The sequence below is a fragment of the Ictalurus punctatus genome, chromosome 12 (assembly GCF_001660625.3).
Source record: "Ictalurus punctatus breed USDA103 chromosome 12, Coco_2.0, whole genome shotgun sequence".
NCBI classification, from domain to species: Eukaryota; Metazoa; Chordata; class Actinopteri; order Siluriformes; family Ictaluridae; genus Ictalurus; species Ictalurus punctatus.
Genome location: NC_030427.2, coordinates 10,564,781 through 10,589,347, shown reverse-complemented (window position 1 = coordinate 10,589,347; position 24,567 = coordinate 10,564,781). Strand labels below are relative to the sequence as shown.

The window sequence follows — 24,567 nt, the reverse complement described above, 5'->3', positions numbered from 1 at the left end:
TCAGACCATTACACCACCACCACAAGCAGCCTGAACTGTTAACACAACCAATTGGTCCAGTTTGGCTGAACGTGTGTGCACTGTCCTCTCAGATTCCTGTTTTTGGCTGACAGGACTGGAACACAATGTGGACTTCTGCTGTTTTAAGCCCATCTGCATCAAGGTTCAACATGCTGTGCATTCTAAGATGTTTATCAAGAGTGGTAATTTTCATTACCTCAGACTTGCTGTCAACTTGAATCTGTCTGGCCATTCTCCTATGACCTCTTATCTGCAGAATTGGTAAGTTACAGGATGGGTTTTTGTTTTGTTTTGTTTTTTGGGCGGGGGGCGGCGGCGCTATTCTGTGTAAACCCAGAAACTGTTGTGTGTGAAAATCGTTGGGGACCAGCAACCATCGTTCTATGGCCAAAATCACTGGTCCTTTAATTCCAGCAAAGGGAAATCTTAAACGCTACGGCATACAAAGACATGCCAGACGACTGAGTGCTTCCGACTTTGTAGCTTTGTAACAGTTTGGGGGAAAGCCCATATATACTGTAGGTGTGATGGTCAGGTGTCCGTTTAATCGCGACGGACGATTTACGACAGCGGCCGACGTGTTTACGACAGAGTTTCCACGGAGACGTCAGTAGATAAACCTTTATTACGTCGCGGTTGGCGCGAGGACCTTCAGGGGTGCGCGCGCAAGAGAGAATGGGTGAAAGGTAGAAGGTATGTTTCTATGTTAGTTAGCAGGTTAACGAAACAAAACAGCGTATAAAAAAGGCATTGTTTTCATTCGTGTGGAAAATAGACACTGTTTAACGGTGTGCTCTTTTCTACATTAACGGGCTAAAATAGCTAATAGAGTTAGCAGTCTAGCTAGCTAAACAACACCAGTTTGTGTTTGGTTGTTTTGCTTGCTAACGCTCATGCACCTTACAGACACCGTCATGTTGTACACTTTTCATGTATATTTCTTCACATTATCATAAACCATGCGTTTTAAGCTCTATCTATTGGTTTTCGTCTTGAGTTCTAGCTTACAAATGCGGAACTGTTTTAACGCTAGCCAATATAAATAACGTTATGAAGCAGGGATTGTGAGTAGGCTTAACCATTAACAAACAAACAATATCCTTACGACCAATACACACCGGAACGTTTCCTCGTCTGGATAAATAGCCTTTTTTTCTCCTCCTGCTTCTAGTTAGCAGTAGGTCTCTGGTGGAAGTTTTGGTGTCTCACCTTCTAACAAAGGTTTATGTTCTCAAGGCAAACATGAGAGAGAAGAGTAGTGAAACATCGGTGAGATGTTTGGGAAGGTGGTGTGATGGAAGGTTCTGGAAAGGAGAGGAAAGTTTGTGATGGACGGTCCTTCCCATGGCTCACTCACACAGACAACAGGTTTTGGAAACTTGCCGACTGCTTCTCTTCCCTCCAGAAAACTGCCCCGTCTACACCACACCAGGTGAGCTGGACTTCACAGAGCAGAAGATTGAAGAAGCAGGTCACATTACACCTGCTGGTCTTTATACAGTCTTATATCAGCTCCACAGCACTGTTCACTTCATTCTGATTGGTCGATGTGTTTTCTATAACAGGACCTCGGACATTCCTTCCATCAGTTTATATTAACGTGTTTATTCTCATCTTATCGTTTGGACATGTTTCCTGTTAGACTGATTATTTAAGCGATAAATAGCTCTGAACATCTGCTCTTGGTTTAAGAGTTCAGTTTCACTTCCATCTTTTGATCGCAAACCCAGTTGTCTGTGGTGTATACCACAAACAATTGAATTGTCCTTGCCCTTCCGACAGTTTCAGATGGGATAATAAACGAATTAACGGTTTTCCGTGAGGAGACGTTTATCGGGCGTTTACAGAAAGAGTCTCCTGTGTCAGCTCCGTCTTAACTTTAGGTTATCTGATGCAGGAAATCTTCAGGATGCAGGACAAAGTGGCCTTTTTTTGCCTTGTTAATTTCAAGAGATGGGGGGGGGGACAAAAGAATCACTGGTGAGGAAATGATGGTTTATAGCTGTTATGATGTAAGGATTTGTAATAATTGGATTTGCGCATGTTCCACAACATTAAACTGTTGGAAATTATGTAGGAAAATTATGTAGAAATATTAGAGTAATAGAATATAAAAAATTTAAACCTCATCTGACATGTAAAAACTGCTGAAATTCAGTGTTAAGGAGACCAGGTTTGTACAGTCTGTGTGTGTGTGTGTGTGGATAAGGAAGGCATTGGGGCCCAAGCGCAGGCAGAGTATGTAGGCATGACTCGGCCACACACAATAATGGGAAATTGTGTAACTGGGACACTTGTGGAAGATTGTGATAAAGATGCACCCAAAAGGGAATTGTGTATGATTGATTAAAACTAGATAAGGTGCCATGCCTGAAATGTATATAAAGAGCATTGTAGCCGACGGTTCTTTGGTGCAAGTTACATTTTCATGTGGCATGTATCCCTGGGACCAGTTTGGGTTGTTTGCTGTCTTGCTGACTGCTAAATAAACCTGCTTTGTGTGAATCCAGCCTACGGGAGCTCTGCTGTGTTATTTCTCCAAAGAACAAGTCCGATAACTTAATTAAGGTCATAGTTTAAATTTGTGAGCTAGCACGGCCAGTACAGGTTGAAGAGGCCAAAATATCCTGCAAAACTTCACCATAAATGGACTAAATGTATGATGTGTTCTTTGATGAAATTAATTAATTAATTAATTAATTAATTTAAACAAGTGAGAGCTGAAAATAATCTGTTTGTGAGGAGATTATTCTTCGTTAGCTGGCCATTCTTATACATGTGTATATACTTTTATTTATATATATATATCTCAATGTAAGAAAATAGGCTTGTACGTTTTAATTTTCAATCATGTACTTGTTCCTGTGTGACATTTGAGTTGGTCAGTGTTATAAAGGTACTGATGTGTGGAAAGTCAAATAAGAATGTGTTGTAAAATATAACACCGACCCTATTTTTCTCTTGTTATATTTCCCAGTGCTAGATCATCCAGAAAGACTCATTTTTGACTGTTCCATCATGCTGTCATTGTATGTTTCTTTATGGTCCACTGAAAGCCCTCTGTGTTGTTTTTTTAAAATCTCTAGAACAGTTACATGGAAGTCCGTAAGCCAGTGTTGGAGCTGAAGGATGTCCCTCCCCCTCCACTCCACAGTGCATCTCAGCAGCCTCTTGCTCTGGCCCCCCAGCCTGCACCTCCTCCCTGCCAGCTCCCTGCTTCAGACCCTCAACTCCCCCAGCAGACCGTTCCTCAGTTGCAGCCTGGAAGCTCTAAAGTAAGCTTGTGTTCCTGCTGTGAATGCAGCCTGCACGTCCAGCAGCACTCTGGCTCGCTTGAAGCCAGGGCCCACAGTTTTGGTGGTGGCTGTAGCGTTAGCAGCAACACTAATGCTAGCACTGGTGGTGGCCTTCCTGCACTTTTTTCCCCTGCACAGCTGCAGACCCCGCAGAGTTTTGGGTTCCGGGTGGCCTCAGTAGCCACGTCTCAGCCCATGGCAGCTCACACACACCCATCCTACTGCGGGCACCTCCACACTTGTTCCTCTGTTGGGTGTCTGCAGCCAAAACATGTGTCTGGGTCCGCACCCATCCACGGGCCCTGCGTGGCCTTATCCGGGCGCTGCCACTGTAGCGAGGAGCATCGGGTGGAGCAGCACTACCATTCACTCAGTGATGCACCCTCCTCTACTCACCTCTGCACTAACCCTTTGTACCTCGAGCACAACTCAGGCTGTCAGAAGGGAGCACACTACTGCCATCAGTGTTTAAGAAAGGTTGGTCTTTCGCCAGCAGCACAGCTTTACATATTTTAAAGGGCTAGTTGAGGTTGGTGCAGTCCTTCGGGAGGTTTAGACCTGATCTATACTATGTCGAGACTTCCGTATGTGGGCACTCGGCGTAGATATCCGCCTTCCTACTTGCACGTAATGTGGGTGTGTGCACTAGGAGGCAGTGTAGCATGAAATCAGTATTTACAGAGAAGGGAAAGCGGAAAAAAGCTGTTTCAGAGCCAAAAACAAAATGATCCGTGTTTCATCGTAGGAATAAATAGACAAGACAACATGGACTTAACTATTTTGAAATTTGCTATGAGCCTATATCTAAATGCATTATTCTGTGCCATTTTGTAGTATAATTAGTGTGATTAATGTGAAAAACACCTTAAAATGCACTTTAAGTTCCCGGATGATGTGTTCATTCACCCGAAAAAACGAAGTGTGGAATGATTGGTACTTCACGCGCTCAGCGGTTGCAGCTTTCCTTATGTAGCAGATAGGGAGGGGCTACATCAGGCTCAGATGCTGAATAAAATAAAAAAAAATTGTTCACATTGCCAACAACCACAGCTAAGTTGATTTTAAATTGTGCGAGCAAAATTGACCTGCGGAGACGATCATGCCTCCGTCTGACGGTGACTGAGGTCTTGTTGGGCATAAAAGGAAACGTTAACATGAACAGTAAAATGTACCAATTCATTTTTGTTATGTTTGGCTATTTCGATAATGCTTGCACCATCACATTATGTGCGTTTGACGTAATTTGCCCTCGACCAGGAAACGGCATATACTTCTGGTTAGTACAATACCAGAAAGCGTGCCATTTGAGACGATAGAACCCTTCTAAAATTCATACTCTAGTCGATAGTGTATAGTATGCCATTTGGGACACGACTCTAGTAAGGTCTCACTGAACGAACACATTTTACAAGTGTTTTCACTTCAGCTAGGGTTTAAATTCACAATTCTAGCAATCAACGATAGAGGGTTTAAATTTTAGTAAATTGCGTCACTATGGTTTTCATCACTTGCATTCTGGCTGTATTTGGAGTATGTTATGAAACAGGAAGATGGGAAACTCTGTGATCCTGCAGGATGATTAAATTGGCCATTAGAACAACGGATAAAGCCGATATAAAGTCTCGCTCTGTGCTACAACTTCATAATTGTAGTTTTTCCCCCCTGTAAATTAACCCATGACACTTTTTTTTTTTTTTAAATTAAATAAAAAGTGCTGGGATTGAACATCCCCAGCCTTTAGAAAAATTTTTTAAAGCAGTTGTAGTGATCATTAAATGGGAGTTAAACCCTAGATATTTCCCAGCTTGTTTTACTTGTGTTGTAACTGTGTGTTCGAGAAGCTGCAGATATGAGGTTGATGTTGATCTGAGCGAATGTTTTAGCCCACGCAGGGTTTGGGTGCTGCTGACTCGGAGAAGGTTTGGCCGAACATCCCGCCTCCTCAGCCCTGCTCTGCAACTCTACCTATGTGTAATGGCTGCAGAGTTCCTGGAACCTCCAACGATGGCATTTTGCACCCCACCAGCGTAGGCAAAATCACCCAGAAATATGGTCAGTGCACACATGCATTTAGTCTGCTGTAAGGCGTTAGGTAGACATTAGACAGAGGTTACACTTGACGGGCGCACACATTAGCTACATGAGCGACGTGCTTTTTGGAAGCACACGGTGGAGACACTGAATTAAAGCAGGATAGTTCTTTAGGGATCTTCTGTACTTGCTTTTCTGTGAACATGATTTGAAACGCCTCAGAAGGTGACCATGTGCATAATCATACCGTAGTAGGTTCTGTTACTGAGAAGTGGCTTCCTTGTGTAGCGGCTCTAATACGGTGTGTGTGTGTGTATATGTGTGTGTGTGTGTATATGTGTGTATATATATATATATATATATATATATATATATATATATATATATATATATATATATATATATATATATATATATATATATATATATATATATATATATAAAAAATATGTATGTATGTATGTTAGGGTCGATTGAGGGCGGTGGGCAGGAGTCTCTTCCCCCAGTGGGTGTGTTTTGGGACATAGAGAACTGTGCTGTACCCAGCGGGCGTTCAGCTGCCACAGTGGTCCAGAGACTCCGTGAGCGCTTCTTCCAGGGACACCGCGAAGCCGAGTTCATCTGCGTATGCGACATCAGCAAGGAGAACAAGGCTGTCATTCAGGAGCTCAACAACTGCCAGGTACACATGGATGTGCACGCAAACAAGCTCATTAAACATTAAACATCATTTGCAAACCCTTCCGAGTTGAGCAAATCATCTTCTGTCCAACTTATTTTGTAAGTAATACCGTGCATGTCCCCCTTTTTATTTGTGCAAGACATCCGATTAAATGAAGGAGACCTGTGTTTGAGGAAGTCCTGAACAGCTAATTATCAGTACTTTTATTTTTGGATGCCCAAGTACATTTACAAGTAGTTTGTTTGTTTATTTACTTACTTACTTTAACTCTAAACTTTAAGCTTTTCTTTTTGTTTGTTTGTTTTTTTGTTTGTTTTGTTTTTTAATGCATATTGATTTCTGTCTAACCTTCTCAACAGGTCACTGTTGCTCACATAAACGCCACAGCCAAAAACGCTGCTGATGACAAACTCCGGCAGAGTCTAAGGCGCTTTGCTGAAACACACACCGCTCCTGCCACAGTCATTGTAGTTTCTTGTGAGTCTATGACCTTTTGAAAATGGAAGTATAATGGTCTATATTGGGATCTTTGGGAATTGCTTTTCTGAAGATGTTGAGTACTAGGGGTGTGCACCCGGTAATCGAATACCCTTGTTTATGGTGCTACTATTCTCTAATAGTGAAATCACTCTGCAGGTATTCATTATGTCCATGTAAAATATGAAAACAGGAATGGCACATCTGGTAATATTTAGATTTAGAGAACAGCATTGACATGATTGACATCTTGGGAGCAGGCAGCCAGATATGAAGTTCACGGGCGATATTATAAAACATATATTTCTCATAACATCCAGTGCAACTTTATTAAGTGTATTAACTGACCATGGACACAAATCGGGTACCTCAGGTTTGCAAATCAAGCCCATTTAAAAAAAATTAAATAATAATTTTTTATATTTATATATATATATATATATATATATATATATATATATATATATATATATATATATATATATATATATATATATATATATATATATATATATATATATATATATCTCTCGTTCCTTTCTGTGTTTCACTTGTTCAGTAAATCTGTATGGACATTAAGTAATATGAAGTTCATAATGAAGTTCGTATGATCATGTGATCACAGTGGCAATGCATGTTTATAATCAACATGCATTGCCACTGTGATCACATGATCATACGAACTTCATTAATCCAGTGCGATTTTCAAATGTTTTGCTTTTTGCGCACAAATATAACAGTGATTTATTGTCTTGTAAACTCCGTTAAAGCTGGAACTTTGTGAAAGTTCTGAAAGTGGTTAACTGAATATCTGTCCAATGACTGTTACAGACATCTGTATAATAAAATTAGGCAAAAGGAACATTCCTTGTTGAAACTCTAGGCCACGGCTTAATTAATAAATTGTCCTTGCGAGTCACATACACTTGGCTTATACCATGGTGCATTTCATTAGATAAAGAAACATTAGAGTGCCTGTGAGCTACCATCATTTGATTTCCCCCTTTTTCACTCCCACCCTTGTCGATTTGTAGCTGATGTAAACTTTGCCAGTGAACTGAGTGACCTACGTCATCGCCATGGCTTCAAGGTCATTCTGGTGCACAAGACTCAAGCCTCACCTGCTCTGCTGCAGCACGCACACCTGCACGTCCTGTTTGAGGACTTTGTCTCGGAATTGCCTCCCAGGATGCTAATCAAATCACAGGTATTTATCTTCTCATCTCAAACCTGGGGCAGAAATGTTTAGTCAGCTATAAACCTTTGCAAGATGCACATTTTCTTTTTATTCAGTGGCCAGATTTTACTAGAACTATAATATGGATTATATTTTATGAACTCTAGCCTTCTCTGGCCTTTGTTAAACCTATGGCCCTTTGTACAGGAGTGCAGCCTTGCCTCAAGCTACAGCCATGACGTGCTACTCCTGACAATGTATTGGATTAATTACAGGCTGTAGGTTGTGTACAATTATTTGCTTTTTTTTTTTAATGTAAAATTGGTGTAGATAAAGGAATCAAACCGAAAACTCCTTATACATCTCAAAACCAGTACCTACCCCAGTAGAACAGTCCCAGAAAACCCAGAGTGCTCCCTCTTTCTTTGCTCCTCCAGCCCTGTTTCAACCTCCTCTTTGTGCACAACCTCCCCACGCACCGCGACGCCAAGTCCGTCAGTAGCAGGCTTCAGCGCCTGTCCAATAACTGTGGTGGGAAAGTGCTGGGCGTGTCTGGTGGCACTGCTGTGCTCAGATTTGCCAGTGCAGAGGCAGCTGAGCGTGCCCGCAAGCGCATGGAGAACGAGGACGTCCTAGGGAACCGCATCTCTGTGTCATTTTCCCCTGACGGGTTACAGGAGGAGGAGGAGGCGGAGCGGTCACGGCCTGTTGCCTCTTCCTCCTTTTCTAGTGCCCTGTTCCTCCCCGTGGAGAAGCCACGGTCACCACGCCGCCCCAGGCGGGCAATGCGAGCCTCTCAGAGCGGCAAAGATGCTGGGGTAAATGTTCCAGAAAGACCCTACAGCCCTAGGAAAGTGGGGCATGCTTCTTCCTGCAGCCCAGTGTTGAAGTCCCTTTCCCAGGTCAGCGGTGTAACCGTGCGTTCTGCCTCCATTCTCCCTTCATCCTTCAGCCGTTAAGATGCTCACATCAAGCCTGCTTTCCAGCTTAATAAAATTCTGAGCCCACGAGTACAAGATTCTCCAACAAACCAAAGATTCCCACAGAGAATGTTCCTCCCAATTTGGCTCGTCAGTTCTTACTCAGCAGGAGTCTTACTCAAGCCAAGCTCCCGACAGTCAGCTTGCAAGTTATCAGGCATGTGTTTTGTTGGAGAATGTTGAGCCAGTGTGCCAGGGTTTAACAAATCTGCGCTTCCCCTATTTGCTCCTAAACCCAATCCTACCTGCCTACCTGCAGCTCCCAGAAGACCCTTCTTTCCCTGCTGTTGCTTTGCATCAAAAACCATAACATGGAGGACTGATTTTATGTTCATGTGACCATATCATGGCTTAAACATTAGGTTTGCATGAGTCTGCTTTTTGTCCTTTCCGTTATCATCCATATCTTTGCTCTTCTACTCAAATTGAATTCTCTTTTGCTTTGCAGCTCCATGTCGTTCCATCCATTTTGCAGAACACACTGTTGCAGGAAATTCTAACTCCAGTTTTAACTGATTACTGCATTTCCTTTATGTACATTATGCATTTTAATTTTTTTGGAGCTAAAAATTGTCTCTAAACGGCAGTGGGTTTTTTAATTTAATTTTTTAAAATTATTTATTTTTTTTAAATGATTGGGACCAAACTTTCATAACATTTTGTTAAAGTTTTGGAGTTCGACTTCCTTGCAACATTACCAAAACGTGGCTGTTACCCCCCCCAACATTAATATTTACGATTTGTGAGAGATTAACGTTTTACTTTACTTAAACCCAGGACGCGAGTGGTATGGAGTCTAAGCCCCGGACAGGTTTCCCACTGGAGAAGGTCCGTGCTGCATCTGCGTCTCCTCAGAGCAACGGCCTCACCTCTCAGCTGCAGCCTGCTAAACCAGCCTTCCCTGCAGAGCTCCTGCAACGTGGCCGCAGGTACTGCTCCTACCCTTTCCTCTTAGGTTAAAAATGGCACATTTGACTTTGGTCTATATTGGAAGCGGTTTTTCTCTGTGAAAGCTGCACCATTTGCTCTGCTGCCCTTCTGAGTTTAGCACCAGCCCTGATCCTGAACACATAATAAATGTATTTTAAGGGCATTTAGATGAAGAGTTTTTGCAACATTTAATATATAAAAATATATTTTCCATTTAGAACACTTAGATCTCCAGCAAGATTTATCCCTAAAGTGTTCAAATAAAAAGATTATATTTGAAGGTGTGTGCCTAAGATGATTCAGTTAAAATAATTAAAAATGAAGTGGCTGACAATTAGCATTCATAAACTGTCATTCCTATGATGAGTTCAGTTGTTCAAAATCAGGAAGCGTGAGAAGGGTTCCTTGAACGTCCCTGTAGCTTGGATATTGCAGAGTGTAAATGTGCTCGGAGGGTTGTGGATGTTCTGGTGTTTCCTGGTAAGGTCTTTGAAAATAAGTCGGCGATGTAAAAGGCAGGTTTTGTGTGCATAGGAGAGACACGTGCAGCGTGCGCAGTACTACAGATTCTCCAGCCGAGTCATTTCAGGTCAGCACTCCATCAGCTTTCAGCAAACTCAACCTGCACACTTCCTTCAGCCCGCTGATGTTCTCCCAGGGATCCTGGTCCTCAAGGTTTGTGTCTTTTACCAAAACATGCATAATGAGTTCAATTCTCCAGATATTTTCCAGCATGCAGCTAACCAGCGCTGCTACACATCTGTCTTTCAGGAGTGCGTCTCCATGTCTGTCTAATCGTTCGTCGCCGCTCAGTGTTCCTTCTCGTAGCCCATGTCCTGACTCCCAGCCTGAGCCCTTCTCAGACGGTGCAGATATCCAGGTAGCCAACCTCGACTACAGGATGTCCAGGAAAGAGCTACAGCAAATCCTGCTCGACACCTTCGCCAAGCACGGCAGGGTGAGAGAACCTGTGACTCCATATCTATCCTCCTAGAGCATATTTCAAACCCTGATATCAAATACTGCCTGGGTTTCTAGAACATTTACGTATTCAAAGGTTTTAAAAATGTCTACGTTTAAGTTTAGTATGTGTTTATCACCATGTATTTTCAGGTGAAAAGTGTTGAGCTCAGTCCTCACACAGACTACCAGCTGAAAGCTAAGGTACAGATGGGTTCTCTGCAGCAGGCTATAGGAGCCGTCAGCATTCTCCACCGCTACAAGATCGGCAATAAGCGCGTTAATGTCTCCCTCATCACCGGCGCAAATAACAAGTCCCTAACCTGCCTGAGGTACTGACCTCTGACACGTAGCAAGCATTAATCATTAGAGTGCAGTGTTTTTATAGCTCCTCTGCTTTCGTTCGTAGTGAGGACACGGGACATTATCGAAATGATTCTCTCTGTTTCTCTTTCGTACAGCTCTGAGATCATCAGTATTCTTCAAGATTCTCCAGCGAACTGTCTTCCACTTTTCAAATTCTCTGAAATTTATGAGAAAAAGTGAGTCACTTTTATACAGACTGGGTTGCTCTGGGGTGTTTTTGAGGTGCTTGTAGACAAAATCGTTAAATGTTTCAAACACGATGGCATTAGAATGCTTAATATCCATTTTCAGTTAGTTAATTACTTGACATTACTGATTGTTTCCCTGTACTGGGTGTATTATCAGCCTCCACAATTATTGGCTCCCATGGTAAAGATGGGTTCAAAGGCTTATCCAAAAATTGTCTGTGGTTAATTAGTTTAATCTCACAAGGAAAATATGAAAGAATTGAAACTATTCACTGAAGTATTCTTATTCTAAAGAATTCAGTACATTTTGAATATATATAATTACAAACCCATGTCAGTTATTGGCCCCTTTGCATTTACTATTCAGCACATCACATCTTGTAATATTCCAGCGTCCGCTGCTAGATAATTCTTCGATTGCTCAGGAAAAAGAGGGTTTGAACATGAAGCTTTACAAGCATTCTTCAGTTTTCCAGCAGACTGCTTAATTGATCATATATTTATTCTGATTTTGCCCACACTTGATTGACTCTGCTTTTGGTGACTTTCACTATAATTAACTGATAGGTGTGTAGTCGAATAGCAATAGTTGAATCATCCGTGCTGTGGGTGTGTTAACCTGGTCTGCAGGTTTGGCCGTAAACTGGTGGCGAGCGACCTTTACAGATTGCCGGAGGTAGTGGCTGTGCGTGAACAAGGTGCAGGACGCTTGGTGTGTCTTCTCTCCAACAGCCTAGTCAGACATAGTCCCCTGGGCTCCTCCCAGTCCTATGACGGCTCCTCCACCAGTGGCAGTCCTGTGGTGTTCGAGGAGCTCGAGTACCACGAACCTGTCTGCAAACGTCACTACACACAGCAAGATTTCAGGTAGGACCGTAAACACATGAGTACATGTTTGCAGCATGGATAGTGGTAATAAAATGCATGGCATGTTTTCTGGAAGTCAGTCCTACCTATCGTTTATCTTTATTCTTTGTGTGCAGTGAGGCAGATTATGACCCTGACACATACAAGATCCCGTTTGTTGTGGTGTCTCTGAAAGCCTTGTCTGCTCATGTGCACAGTCTACTGCAGTCTCATGAGGGTACCATCCCCTTGCTCAGGTAACACACCTGCCCTTATTCACATACTAGCAACAGATGCAAAGTCAATTATTGTTATCGGGGAGGCAGTATGAATAATTTACATTTATTTTTATTTTTTTTCTTCAAATTAGCTTGCCAGAATGCTACGCATCAGAGTTCAGTCCGTTGACCATGGAAGAAGAAGGGAAGTTGGAGGGTAGTGTTCCACTGGAACACCTCATTACCTGTATACCAGGCATCACCATTGTAACTGCACAGAACGGCTTCAAGGTCATCAAATGGATCCACAACAAACCTCCGCCACCTAATGCAGGTACGCACGTGTATATATGAGAGAGTGACATGAGAAGTAGCATCTGTCTGATTCGTATTGCTTTACTATTGAGTCAGAACATTAACTGAGGTATTGGTGCCCTTTCAGGTAATATGCCCTTTGATGTAATGGTTATAAATGATTGTCCTTTAGTAATGTTTAAATAACTACTGATGGTCCTTTTATGAGATTGATCGAATAGGCTGCCTCTGGCAGATCACAGTAGGCTGATGCTGTAACTTTATATTAGCTGAAAAATTGTAAGAATATGTGCACACTGCATGCAGCATGTATACCACTCTCTTCTCCCAGTGCCTTCAACTAGCCGCTTGACACAAATACAGCCCGCAGTGCTTCCTAGGTAAGGGGTGTGTCTCTCCAACAAGGTTTACAGATGAAATGTTTAATCTTTAAATTATGGTCGAGGGAACAAACAGCAAACACATTATTTAGAATGCAGTTCGCCAAGAGCACAGATAGTTATGGGGTAAGCTTCTGCCAGTGCAAGCTCACCTTCTACGGGTTCTCCAAGCTCGTGGAGCTGTTTGAAGCCATTCCTGATGTCCGTCAGGTACCTTTTTATTTATTCATTTCGGTTATTTTATTTTATTTATTTATCTTTTTCAGTCTTTTGTTTTATTTTTTTCACCTTTTCAGTCATGCAGGTTGAGGTCATGCATTATAAATAACTTCTCATGTTTGTGTTTTTGGGAGGAACATACGGCAGATGGAAATATCTACACAGGCCATCACTCACAGCTGGGCAACATCACCTTTCTTGATAGTTCTGCTGTTGCATGAAGCTGAATCCAGCTCAACCTCTCAACAATCTCTTGCATTTTTTTGTCCCCCCCACTTTTGGAAACAATAACGGTTTCCTGTTCAGTGTGCCTGAAGGGCAACCTTGAATATTGGAGAACGTGTTTGGATATAAAAAATAAACTTTCCTCCCCACCCCCCCTCTTTCCACACACAAACTGCCAGTTTCAGTTCAAACCACTCCTACAAATTGTTTAAATAGGCATATTTCTTCAGAGATTCCTGAACCACGTACACTGAAGGAAGCGAGACCATTATGTAAAATAACAGGAGTTACCCAAATGGATGAAACAGGTTATTAACTAACTGTTCATTGCATGTGAAGCCCAGTTTCAAGCCATGTGTGTTCTTGTGAACAGCATTCCACTAGAAGTGTAAACAAAAGATAAGAGAGATGTACTTTTATTGTCCCTGAAGGGAAATTAGTTTTGGACTCTGTCCGTTGTGCAGTTTTACTAAACAACATAACACAACAGCACAAAATAATAACACATACTCTCATGCAACACAACACGCTCTACATATGTAAATACACCCATTCACTCATTCACGTCTACTCACAATGGTGGCGTCTAATGACTGATAAAGCCTGCATTGCCCATAAATATAAAATATTGCCCAGCCCGTATAGCCTACATTGCACAAATAACATATTGCATAACCCAAGCAGCCTAACCCTTATGGCCAACACCTACGTCACGTGCATACTAGCGTTGAGAAGCTTAATGAACATGGGCACAAATTAATGTTTATATCGGTTCAGATTGCACTTTCGGGCCCTGAATCTTCTACCAGAGGGGAAAAGCTGAAATTCTGTGTAAAATATGTGGGTCAGATCAGACACTATTTTTCCACTTGTCTAATAACTGACTGCTCATAGATTATCCGAATGTTTTTAAACCGCCATAATCTTCATAGCTGTCTGTACCTAACGGGCAGTCTGTGATTTGGACTGCACCATCAGGTTACCATACCAGGCTGAAATACCATATATTAAAATGCTCTCTAATATTGCATGGTAAACGCAAGCATATCCATTAAGTTTTGGCTGTGTGGAAAAACAAAAGCCAACAAGTGTGGAAAATTTCCACTTTCCTGGTCGTGACATAAACACTTTAGTTGGTTAAATGCCTCATGAAGTAAAGCTATCTTTTAAACAGTCAGCGATTATAAGTTCCCTTCCAGTTTTTACTGGTCCACAGGAGTGTTCTCAAAGTAGACTTAAAAAAACGACCACCTTTGATCTGCAACCCTAAGGAGCACACCCCCAAATTATTCTCCTGAAAGTTAAAAGGACCTATGCAACGACCTTTTCCATATAACATTTGCCTTTGTTTTGTTTTTTTTCTTTTCTTTTCTTTTTCTGGGCATGGATTTGCACAGACCCATGGCTACAGCGCTGTAAGAGCCCAGTAGGAAATCCACAACTGATCCAGTTCAGTCGAGAAATCATAGACCTGATGAAAAACCAGCCCTGCTGCCTGATGCCAATCACTAAATTCGTCCCAGCCTACCACCATCACTTTGCCAAACAGTGCCGAGTCTCTGATTATGGCTACTCCAAACTGCTGGAGCTTCTGGAGGCTGTACCGCACGTACTGCAGGTCAGAGTTTTGCAATACAGTTGATTTTGTGCATGCCTGTTTTGTTGTTTTGTGTTATTAGTCCTTTTTTTTTTTCACTGATTTATACAGGAATAAGAAAGTAATACCAGAAGAACCAAAGCTTAAGTGAACTTAATTTTTTTTTTTTTATTCATATTAGTATATAACTACAGAACTCTTTTTCTGGACTAAACGATTGTGTATATATATATTTTTTTTTGGACAAAAATTGAGCAAAGTATATATATCATGCATAGAAACAATGGATGCATGGAATGAAAGCACATGCTTCAATAACCATCACCCAGCTTTAGTCTAATGGAAAATAGACTCTGTGCTATTTTAGGTAGTGAGTGTGTGACACACAGCTACACTATAGTTATCTTCTAAATAAAAATACCTGGTACTTTTTAATGTGTCTCCTACAACAATGCTGTGTGTGTGTGTGTGTGTGTGTGTGTGTGTGTGTGTGTGTGTGTGTGTGTGTATATGAAATATTGAGTGATTGCCTGGACCATAAGCATTGTTTCTTCTACTGCAGATCTTGGGCCTTGGCTCTAAGCGGTTGCTGACCCTCACGCACAGGGCACAGGTGAAGCGTTTCACTCAGGACCTGCTCAAACTGCTCAAGTTTCAGGCGAGCAAGCAGGTCATCATCAGGGACTTCATGCAGGCCTACCACTGGTCAGTCACCTGCACTATTCTCTAGTCTCTTTTCTGTCTTAAAAGTAAACGATATACACCTTGAGATACACCAGGGCTATTGTATTGGTCTGATACTGCACTGTAACTGATTATTACTCCTGCTTCATGATTTATCAGCATCATAACTTAATGCATGCGGGTAAGAGTGTGCTGATGTAATCGGGTGGCTTCTAACAGTTGCTGTTACCACTTACTGGGATCTCTGTAATATAGCATCTCTATTCTGTTGCCACTGTTACACGTGACCTGAGCGGACACTTTGCTAATTAATTCCTTCATCTCTGTGAGAACATTCTGAATGTGAAAAGTCTGAACACAACTACTCGGGTTCGCTTTAATTTTAGTATTTCCTGCTAGAATAGTTAAGACATTAGCATTATGAAATAACACACAGTTTGTCTGCTTATTAAAAATGACCTGTGTTTGTCTGTGGGGACAGGTGTTTCTCCAGAGACTGGCATGTTGTTGAGTACGGAATGTGTGACTTGATGGATCTGCTGACTGAGATTCCTGACACGACCATCACCATCACACAGCAGGATTCTGACACGGTCATATCCGTACCTAAGAGAGGTGATGATTCTCAGAGTTTTTAAAATGTGTTACAAAAATTCAACTAAAAGCTTAATAAGAGGGACTTGTACACACTTCAGTTCTTTTTAATATTAAAGACTTCTGCAAGAGTTGGATCACCTTTTTTCTTTCTTTTTTTTTTATAATACATACAATGGGTGTGTGTGTGTGTGTGTGTGTGTGTGTGTGTGTGTGTGTGTGTGTGTGTGTGGGGTTTTTAAAAAAAATTTTTTTAAAATAAATTATATGATAATTGGATTGTGCAATAGACGAGCAAAATCTTAAATCTAAACACCCCCCCCCCCCCCCATGTTTTGTTTCTCAGAGCGGACCACAGAGGAGATGGAGCGCACCAGACAGTTTGGGAAGGAGGTGGTGGATCTGCTGCGGCACCAACCGCACTTCCGCATGCCCTTCAGCAAGTTCATCCCCACTTATCACCACCACTTTGGCCGCCAGTGCAAGCTCACCTACTACGGGTTCTCCAAGCTCGTGGAGCTGTTTGAGGCCATTCCTGATGTCCTTCAGGTGAGCGCTGATCAACCTGCTCTCACGGCTCAACATCTCTGCTCTACATCCGTTAGCCATCTGTTAGATGCCTTGTTCAGAATGTTGCTCAGACTTGGTTGTTTATTAGTTAGATTATTTTTGCCTGGCTTGGTTTACATTCAAATAAACATTTTAGTAAGTTATTTCACAGATTGTAGAGAAGAACAGATTAAAAAAAATGTGAAGCTCTGTGATATGTACTATTTTATATGTAATTAATGAGAGTCAGTGATTGGTGAGTAAAGTGCTGTAACATTGTGATTTTTAAACCAGCATACCTACAGTTACAATTCTTCAAACTCTGATCTCTGGACCTGTGCGCAGGTGCTAGAATGTGGTGAGGAGAAGGTACTAGCTCTGACTGAGGTGGAGCGGGTAAAGGCTCTGGCAGCTCAGCTGGTGAAGCTCTTGCGTGCTCAGAGAGACTGCGCCCTACCTGTTAGCCAGCTGCTGGCTGAGTACAGCAAGACCTTCGGTTACGGCCTCCGCCTGCAAGATTACGACGCCAGTACGCTGCCTGCCCTTCTCGCCAAACTCTGCCATGTGGTCAAGGTAAGCAACGTCGACAGCAGGTGATATTTCAAGGCAGCATTAACAATGGAGGGGTCATATATTAGTTTCTAGACTAATACAGACCTTCATCTTCTAAAAATGTTCGTAGTTGCCCATGGTTCAAGGGGGGGGTTGAGTCTGGGCAGTAAAGTGGAGCTTTAACTTGCCCAATTTATGATTTGTCCACCCCTGATCTTAATATTCAGAATAAGAATTTTTATTTATTTATTTATTTTTACATCTTAAACATGTTATGCTTCACTTTTCCTCCCTGTTCATCGTATACTTTATTTTTTTTATCCTTTAACAAAGGTAGTGGATGGTGCTGAAGAAAAAGTGGTCCAACTTATCAACAGAAAATCACTACGTGCTCTTACGTCCCAGTTGCTGGCTGTAATGATGTCACTTCCTGATGCGCACAACTGGCTGGGAGTGGAGGCGCTGCAGAAGCAGTACGAGTCGATGTACGACCAGCAACTCAACCCCTGCGAGTACGGCTTTGTCTCGCTTACCGAGCTGCTCAAGAGCCTGCCTTACCTAGTGGAGGTGTGTATGTGTAGGTGTGAGAGTGTGTTGGAGTGTTAACATTTTCAACATCATAAACATATATATTCAGGTTGAAATATTCTATTGAATTCATTTTGCTGCATTTATAGATCATCTCTTCTATTTGTGTGATTGAAGCAATTCATCTTGAAAGAAAAAACTGAGGATGTGTAGTACATAAAATTGATCGTTTCTCTGTACAGTTGTTTGAGGAGGAGGAGGATGATGAGGCCAAAGATCGAGTAAGGTTAACTCAGCTGTACCAGTTTGCCCGAAAAGTTCGAGCCCTCCTGCATACCTACCACTATAACCAGATCTTCCTGACCGAGTTTCGGGGTGCCTTCAGCAAGTACACGGGCCACGAGTTCCAGCCTCGTGACTATGGATACAGCAGTCTGGATGAACTCCTGGCTGCCATACCACAAGTCAGTGTTCAAATGTTTCTTTCCGTTTTTAAGAAAATCCAAACCTGTTTAATACATAATACTCTCCAGGGGTGACGGTAGGAAAGGAAGGGCAATGAGCGTTTCCTGTTTAGTGTTTTCTATACATTCAACTCAAAAAGCTAATTTTGAATATTTTATTATTATTATTATTATTATTATTATTATTATTATTATTATTATTTAACTATGGCATTGAGAAGGCTGCTGCTTTGATGCTGCAGATTTAACGCATCACGTTACAGCTTGTACTTCTAACTGGTAGCCAGTATGTTTGGGCACAAAGCTGACCTGCAGGCTGTTATGGTTGCTCTGTGTGGCCCCCCCACCCCCAAACCGCAAATATCGACACAAAAGCACTCAATGCAGCACCTTTTTCCTACTCAAAACGTGCTCTCTGTCTATACTAATGGCTACGTAGCTGGAAGCAACATTGATTGATGGGAAATCATTTCTCTCTCGTTCATTACGGGCGGCACGTGTAGACGGCCAGTGTACTTAATGGTAGGGGAGATGGTGTGTTTATCTTTGGGATGATTTAGCTTGCACTGTTTAGATTTTCCAAAATTTTTCTGTTTATTGTTTTGTTTGCTTTTTTTAAACAGGTAGTCTGGATCAAAGGCCATGGACACAAGAAGATTATAGTCCTGAGGAATGATATGAAAGGTGAGGGAACATCATTATACTCGAGGCCTTATTAATGGCTTTGTTACCTATTGGCACAGCATGCCTGAGATTCTGTAAAGATTGCCCAGCTGATGATAGATTTTTGGTGTGTTGATTTATTGATGGCTCCATGGAGGCATCAATGTGCAGACATCTAACAAGAAAAATGTGTGAAAAGATCACAGAATCCCAGGCACGGATTCCTACACGATTGTACGTGCTAAAGTAACTTTTTCCGCTTAAGTTGAAACCTGCTTTATCGATATCGAGCGGCTTGGCTGTCAATTACCTAGCATGCACACCGATAGACCGTTCGAGTTCCAGCTTTTCCTCTGTTAGAATAGTGTTCACCTGGACTCAAGTATTGAGCGTGTTGCTGCTATTTCTGCCTTTCATTAATGTGTGTGCGTCATCAGCCCGCAGCAGCCCTGCCAGCACAGAGAGCCCTCAGCTTGAGGAGGCCCGAGAGAGCCAGAGCCCTGCCAGCACACACAGCCCAGGTAAACACACACACGGACTAGAAAGTGCTGCATCAGTAAATTGTACATGGCTGATTGAGGATGCATGTGTGTCAGCATCTTGCTCAGGATCAAGTGATTATGGCGACACTGGTGTTCCTGTATTCATCATCTAAATTGCTGTTAAATAGTACAGCTATAACTACACCATTATCGGTCTCTATAGTGGCATACTATTTGGTCTGGGACTATAGAGGTTGAGGCATTGAGAGTTGTCGTTTGCTTGCTCGTTTGTTTGCATGTTTTGTTCTGCTAAGGACTCTTACCACTAGCTTCTATTTAGCATGCTCAGTTGCTCAAATGCTGACCAATCCCAAAAAGGCAAATAGAAACAATGTTGGATTGCGCAACAGCGACTGCTGGCTTGCTGTGTCGGGACCCTAAGAAATAAAATGAAGGAACAATTGTGTTGAAGGACAATTCAAGCTGTCTTTTGCCTTCACAGCGTCAGGTGGCAGTACTGGTGAGGCAGAGCTGCTGTGTATGAGCTCCGGTTCTCCCGTGGACCTGCTATGTGGGCCGGTTCCCTCCTGCCTGCCTTCCCCTCAGCTACATCCCGACCCGGTTCTGCTCCAGCACAGAGACCTCATCCGTTTCGACGAGCACTCGCACAGCCAGCCCACAGGAGGCACCAGAGAGGATCAGCCCGTCCACGACCGCCAGCCTCGAGCAGCTATGACGGCCACTGAGCGCTGCACAGCTTCAAATGAAGAGAACGAAACTGTGGGAACCTCAGATCCCACCAACAGTGATGAAAAGAACTCAGAATGTCAGAGTGGGAATACTAAATCTAGTGATACACCCTCGCAACCTCCCAACCTCAAACCCTCGGCCACGGAAAGCCCCAGCAAAAGAAACTTCCGGAATAAAATAAAACTCGCAGCTAATTTTTCCTTCTCCACAAACCCCTCAGTCTAAACTTACTTGTTAATCAGATCAAGCTCTGGTGAAGTCAGTGTTTTATTTTATTTATATTTTTTTTGCTTGCTCAAAAAAAAAAAAAAAAAAAAAACCTTGAAAAGGGCTTTATAATCATCCAGTGAAATAACTCCGTGTAACTCTGCGGAGCTGTGGCCGTGAAGGATTTGACCTGACATAACAGTAGCCTGAAGGTTTCATGCCTCTCCCTGTGCTTCTTCTGCTTCTGTCTCTTAAAATGTTCAACGCACTTGCTCATCATTAGTTGGCTGTTTTTTTTGTTTGTTTGTTTTTTTAAATATTTGCAGCCATTTTGTTTAGTTTACGGCCCCGATTTCCGTGTTTGTTTCAATTCTGAGTTTCAGCAGAACATAAAAATCATGTCTTGTAGAATATGTTTAAAGGAAACATGAGTTTATATGAAACGAAACCGTGCCTCCAAGTTAGCTGTAACTAAGGCAGCTTCCGTCCTTTCACAATCTTATTTCCTCTCGTTCGATGCTGTTTTGGGAATCATGGTTTTCGCCAAACGAAATTAGTAGACGCGTTCTGAAGTCCTCTGACCGAGCCTGCTCTTTCTGCACACTGTGTTATAACAAACGCAAAGGAGACGTCATCTATTTTATACACAGGATCGTTGAAAAAAATATAATATTAAGTTATTGAAGAAGGGGATTGATTATGTTAATTGTAATAATCTTGAGCCCAAAACGATGCAAGTTCCTTTTGTATTGATGGGAGGTATTCTGTAGGTATTCTTGTACTCCAGAACTCTTTAGAGTTTAGGATCTAAAGTTGTGGTTTTTTTTTCTTTTCTGTAAGGTTTTGAGGAGATCTCTGGTCTGTGCTCTAGTGCACACGTTTAATAGCCTGAGTTGTAACGGCAATTTTGTTCACCATCTTAACAGTGCAGTCGGTTTCACTTCTTCGAAGGAGATCAGAAGACGAGCAGGTGGCAGTTTGGAAGTTTGAGTCAGGTACCCAGACACGCACGCCAGGATAAAGTCGCGGTTGTGTTGCGGAGCTCTTCGCTAGCTTGAAGCGCGCCGTTCGACAGTTTGAATGTCGACAGTGAAAGTTGAGTTGGCGCGTGCAAAACTCCGCCGTCCTGCGGCTGGAGTTCAAGCAAAAGCTCCATTTCGGTTTTAGCCATGTGCGCAGCTTGTGTTTTTATTTCGATTGTTGTCGTTTTTGTTTTTTTCTGTGTGTACACGTGTATGGAATGTTATATGCACATAGTGCATAGATAATTTCCTGTGTGATTGTGGTACGATATTTATAGAAGCAGTAGAGTTTTAATCCGTTTGCTTCCTGCATTTTCACGGCGGTTCATGATGGCAAGAGCCAAGGTTGTTTTCTTTAACCTTGATCAGTTTCTTTGGATCTGTTGACAGTCTGCTTATTCTTAATGCAAGACTTCAGCATGTCTACTTTATAGATGGGTTTTAAGGCACCGGAGTATGTCAAGGGTGGGGAACTGCTGTGAGTGAAACACCGGTATGAGTGGTATCAGGGGGACGCACACAGGCCCTCTGATTTATTTTTTGTATTTTTATTTTTTTCTCTCTGTGAACCGAGCCTGGCTTTTTACAATGGTTTGTATCAGCCTTGGCACCATGGGAGACAGAGAGAGAGAGAGACAGAGAGAGAGAGCCGCTAGAGCGTTCCCTCCTGCACTCCCTTAGCATGTTGTTGTTTGTAGATTTATTTTCTGTTGTCTTGTTTAGTGGGTTTCTTGGGACCGAAGACTTATCCTGCATCCGTTTGTGCTGTCTGGGTTATTCCAGGACAAAAAAAAAAAACCCTAGACTGATCACCTGACGAGCTGCCATTAGGATCTGTGTTTGCACCACGTTTTGAGAGAATCTCCCTGTAAAATGGCTTCCTGTTTTTATTGTGAATCTATGAGAGTGTGACTATTTCTGGGCTCTGGCCTTAAACCTGATGGTCATCAAAATGACTGCTGTTTTAGCTTAAAGAAGTCCTGCTGTAAGTTGAATGCAGTCTAGTCCAGTTTTAGTCAAGTTTACAGCTCATGTTCCTAATTTCTTGACTTGATTCGCCACAACAGAGTGGCTGCGTTACGTCCCAAATGATTTACTTTCATCCCAGATTAAAGGAGCTGGGTTTTTTTTTTTTTTTTTTCCCAAGATTATCAAAGGCCTGATATTTATTTCGTGGAGGGAACTGAGTCACACTGGCCGTAACGAGTCCTGATTTTGCCGCTACGTTTTCAGTTTGCCGTTTTGGGGAGGTAATTTACTTACAGCTAACTCGGAGGACAAATCTCGAAAACCTTGTTTGTCACGCCACGAGCTAATTTTGTTTGCCTATGCACGTTTGCATAGTTTTGATTTATTAAATATCATTCTGCTGGGGGTGTAATGTTAACGAAGTCGAACGTACATGGCAGTTATGAGCATTTAGTTGAGCAGCGGCTCTTTTCCAGCACGGAGTGTTTTTGGTTTACGTGGTTAGGGGTCGGTTATGTGTTTTCTACATATTGACCTGGAGCAAGTGCAGTTAGAACAAAAGGTATTAGACATGCTGGATTTATCCATAATAGAGCTAACCAGTTTTTGTTAAACGTTCTTGTTTAAAAAAATAAATAAATAAATCCAGCAAGTAATTACGCTAAGCTGGATGATGCTCTTGGGTGAAACGATGCGCAGATTCACGACGACTGTACAGTTATTCTCTCATCAGAAGCAGAACGTTGTCGCAAATGTTAACCTGAAACTCTGTGTCATGCCTCGTTTCGGTTCTTGCTGATGTACTTGAGTTGCATGTTCTTTAATGTATTGTGGCTTCTGCCTCTGCTCACTCGGTCACTCTTACCCCCATCATGAAGCCATTATAACATTTTCACTTTTTTGTGAAGTGCCCAGAATATTTCTGTTTAATAAATTTCACAAGCATCAGTTTCGACTCTGGCCTTTTACTTTATTAAACCTGGAGGGTGTGAAAAATTCCCACCCAGTGTTACGGTTTTAGACGTATAACTGTGTTAACACTGCTTTGCAACCCCATACCAACATCAAAACACTCATCATTAACTCACTTGTCAGTTAAGTTAGCGGATGTGCTTATATGGATACATCAAATCCAAACTTTCTTTAGAATTAGAGTTTTGCTTTATGCGAGCTAGCTTGTTTAGAGATATTCTTCAACATTTGCAATAGATAGATAGATAGATAGATAGATAGATAGATAGATATTGTGTGTATATATCATCAGTATGCACTGTTTACATGCTCAGTTATTTGCCACAGTACTGGCATGTTTTATTGGATGTGCACGCATAATAAATGTTTATAATGTTCATTCTAGTAACATGCTCCCTTTCTATTGGTACCCAAAAATGCTTATTCCAAACGCAACAAAGACTCCAATAATATCCAGAAAGATGCTTTTATTGGAACACGTATTTACAAATCACGTTTAAGCGCTTGTATTTATTCACGCTTTACAATAAAGACCGTCATAATGAACCGCTGCAAATCTCAGGAACGTTTTCGAGTTTTTGTGTTTTCTAACCTAACGTTCCTGAAACTCGCGGGTTTGATCTTTTGTGATGGAAACGCTCACAACACTACACGTGTAAGATGAGTACAGTAACAACAACATAAAGATCTCGCAGGCAAGAAAGTAACACGGACACCGTGTGTTCACGTGAAAAAAGTGTCGCGTTCACGGGCAAGGAAACGAAATCGGACATGGTCGTCGCTTGGGTCCATTCAAGTTTGAACATTTTGTAAAGAATCACAGCGGTCACAGGAGAGAAAATGGAAGATTTGCGGTGGAGTTTTTCGCGTCCTGCTTGAAAGCATGCGGCTCATTTTTAGCAGTAAAAAAAAAAAAAAAAAAAAAAGTAGTACAATGAGTGTGTTTAATCTTTTCAGATCAGTGGTGGATGTTTGATTGTGATATCCAAGTGCTGAACATCAAAGGGGAAATGCACAGTAGTGTGTGTGTGTGTGTGTGTGTGTGTGTGTGTGTACCCGTTATTACCTTTTAACACAAGTAATGTCCTGTCTCAGAACCGATGTATATATTGTGCTTGTTGAGCTTTTCTAGGCAAACATGCAAATTAGCACGAATCTTGGTACTGGGGCAGCTGATTAAAGCGTTGGACTAAATTATAGCATCATTAAGGATTCCCTATAGA

General features: G+C 42.0%; 1 protein-coding gene across 5 annotated transcripts; it reads left to right on the top strand.

Annotated features, from left to right (window-relative positions):
- Window positions 1–494: 494 nt before the first annotated feature.
- On the top strand, window positions 495–23,320 carry marf1 (meiosis regulator and mRNA stability factor 1). 5 transcript variants are annotated; one of them, XM_053684155.1, is made up of 27 exons: window positions 496–714; window positions 1,258–1,453; window positions 3,108–3,296; window positions 3,456–3,794; window positions 5,201–5,369; window positions 5,816–6,030; window positions 6,390–6,507; window positions 7,542–7,714; window positions 8,122–8,586; window positions 9,442–9,593; window positions 10,129–10,269; window positions 10,366–10,552; window positions 10,708–10,886; window positions 11,016–11,096; window positions 11,739–11,975; window positions 12,092–12,211; window positions 12,325–12,506; window positions 14,709–14,929; window positions 15,471–15,613; window positions 16,074–16,207; window positions 16,533–16,735; window positions 17,081–17,308; window positions 17,621–17,854; window positions 18,058–18,279; window positions 18,903–18,963; window positions 19,380–19,463; window positions 19,927–23,320. In XM_053684155.1, exons 2-27 carry the CDS (start codon window positions 1,316–1,318, stop codon window positions 20,397–20,399), a joined length of 5,088 nt encoding a protein of 1,695 aa, XP_053540130.1. In that variant the 5' UTR covers window positions 496–714; window positions 1,258–1,315; the 3' UTR covers window positions 20,400–23,320. The 5 variants fall into 5 exon arrangements, with proteins under 5 accessions (XP_053540129.1, XP_053540130.1, XP_017337680.2 ...); XM_017482191.3 differs by having other exon boundaries at window positions 3,108–3,794; XM_053684157.1 differs by lacking the exon at window positions 3,456–3,794 and having other exon boundaries at window positions 497–714.
- The last annotated feature ends 1,247 nt before the right edge of the window (window positions 23,321–24,567 follow it).